The sequence below is a fragment of the Egretta garzetta genome, unplaced genomic scaffold (genome assembly GCF_000687185.1).
Source record: "Egretta garzetta isolate BGI_Z169 unplaced genomic scaffold, ASM68718v1 scaffold200, whole genome shotgun sequence".
NCBI lineage: Eukaryota > Metazoa > Chordata > Aves > Pelecaniformes > Ardeidae > Egretta > Egretta garzetta.
Window position 1 is genome coordinate 1,378,018 of NW_009258379.1, and position 2,197 is coordinate 1,380,214.

Genomic DNA, 2,197 nt, shown 5'->3' on the forward strand with positions numbered 1-2,197 from the left:
CGGCCTGCGCCTCCCTGCTGGCCCTGGTGTTCTGCCTGGGCTCCTACGGCAACCTCATCGTCCTCCTGTCCTTCTTCGACCCGGCCCTGCGGAAATTCAGGACCAACTTCGACTTCATGATCCTCAACCTCTCCTTCTGCGACCTCTTCATCTGCGGGGTGGCAGCCCCCATGTTTGCCTTCGTCCTCTTCTTCGACTCGGCCCGAGGCGTCCCGGGCGCCTTCTGCTTCACCTTCCACCTCACCAGCTCCGGCTTCATCATCATGTCGCTCAAGACGGTGGCGGTCATCGCCCTGCACCGGCTGCGCATGGTGCTGGGGAAGCAGCCGCACCGCGCTGCCTCCTTCCCCTGCACCCTCCTCCTCACCCTGCTCCTGTGGGCCACCAGCTTCACCCTGGCCACCCTGGCCACCCTGAAAACCCACGGCTCCCGCCTCTGCCTGCCCATGTCCAGCTTCGCCAGCGGCGAGGGGAAGATCATCCTCTATCTCTACGTCACCGACTTCATCTGCTGCGTGGCCGTGGTGTCCGTCTCCTACGTCATGATCGCCCAGGCCCTGCGGAGGAACGCCCAGGTGAGGAAGTGCCCACCCGTGGTGGCCGTGGATGCCTCCAGACCACAGCCCTTCGTGGGGCCCCTGGCTGCCGGGGCCGGGGAGGGCGTGCAGAGCGCCGTGCCCGCCTTGTACAGGAACCAGAGCTACAGCAAGCCGCAGCACGTCCAGACGCACGGCTACGCCAAGCACCTCGGCCAGCTGCCCGCCACCGCTGCTCCAGCTGGTGTCGGCGGTCAACCTGTCCACGACCAAAGACTCGAGGGCGGTGGTGACGTGCGTCGTCATCGTGCTCTCCGTCTTGGTTTGCTGCCTGCCCCTGGGCATCTCTTTGGTGCAGGACGTGCTGTCCAGCAGTGGTGGCTTTGTTCTCTACCAGTTTGAGCTGTGTGGATTTACCCTCATTTTTTTCAAATCTGGATTAAATCCTTTTATATATTCCCGCAACAGTGCCGGACTTCGGAGACGAGTCCTCTGGTGCCTTCAGTACATAGCCCTTGTCTTTTTCTGCTGCAAGCAGAAGACGAGACTTCGGGCCATGGGCAAAGGCAGCCTGGAAGTCAACAGGAACAAGTCATCCCACCACGAGACCAATTCAGCGTACATGTTGTCTCCAAAACCTCAGAAAAAGTTTGTGGACCAGGCCTGTGGTCCTAGCCACTCCAAGGAAAGCGTGCTGAGTCCCAAGGCTTCTGTCGGGCATCAGCACTATGCGCAGAGCAGCTCGACCCCCATGAACACCCGAATCGAGCCCTACTACAGTATCTATAACAGCAGCCCTTCCCAGGAAGTGAGCACCCCAAATAGCTTACAGCCGGTCAACTCGACTTTCGGCTTTGCCAAATCCTACGTCGCCGCGCATTATCACACCACCAACGACTTGGTGCGAGACTATGACAGTGCTTTGACTAAGCCGATACCGGTGCCCTCGGTGTAGCCTTAGGAAAGGGTTCCGATCTAGGCGACCGAGCGGGTCCCCTCCTTTGCTCTCGTTAACGATTGTTCTGAATTCAGTGATACCGTGCTGCTGCCGAGTAAGAAAACCGCCACTGATGTTAACACCCGGCTATTTGCGTTTGAAGCGAATACTGGGATGTTACTTCCGGGGCGCTTCCTTGAATTTCTGCGGCAAGTCAGAAAGGGCAGTATTTTAGATTTGTATTTGGAATTGTTACACAAGGGTGGGTTTGTTACTAAATTTTACTGCTGGACAAAAAAAGTACGTGCCGTAAGTACGTGATGCATTACGTCACGAGGCAGAGTATCTCCGGGATCAGTCTGAGGCTGTGCCAGAAGTACTACCTGTTAAATTGCATACTTGCCCTATTTTCAAGAAGGAGCGATAGGGAGGATGCTCGGTATTAATATACTTAAGTTTAAACTCTTCCCATTGCAGAAGGTTGAAAGAACCGGTGGTGTTTTGTCGTAGCAAGCGTCAGTAATAACAAAAGTCCTTTCTGTTCGCATGGTGAAATCTTGGTTCCGTTGAGGTGAATGGCAAAATTTCTGTGAACTTCAGCTGAGGTTTAGGATTTCGGTCTCGGCTTCCTGAAGCAGGACAAGGCATTTTACAACCAGCGTTACATTGCCACCGGGGAAGGACTTTTGGGAAGTGTCGTGGCACTGTAATAAACAGCTGACAT

General features: G+C 55.6%; 1 protein-coding gene across 1 annotated transcript; it reads left to right on the forward strand.

Moving 5' to 3' along the window:
* Positions 1-5: 5 nt before the first annotated feature.
* GPR75 (G protein-coupled receptor 75) lies at positions 6-1,573 on the forward strand (the record flags this gene model as incomplete). The annotated part of the gene is given in 2 exon segments (XM_009640809.2): positions 6-761; positions 763-1,573. Coding segments are annotated over 2 exon segments (1,485 nt in total), but the record flags the coding sequence as incomplete, so codon positions are not given.
* Positions 1,574-2,197: the final 624 nt, after the last annotated feature.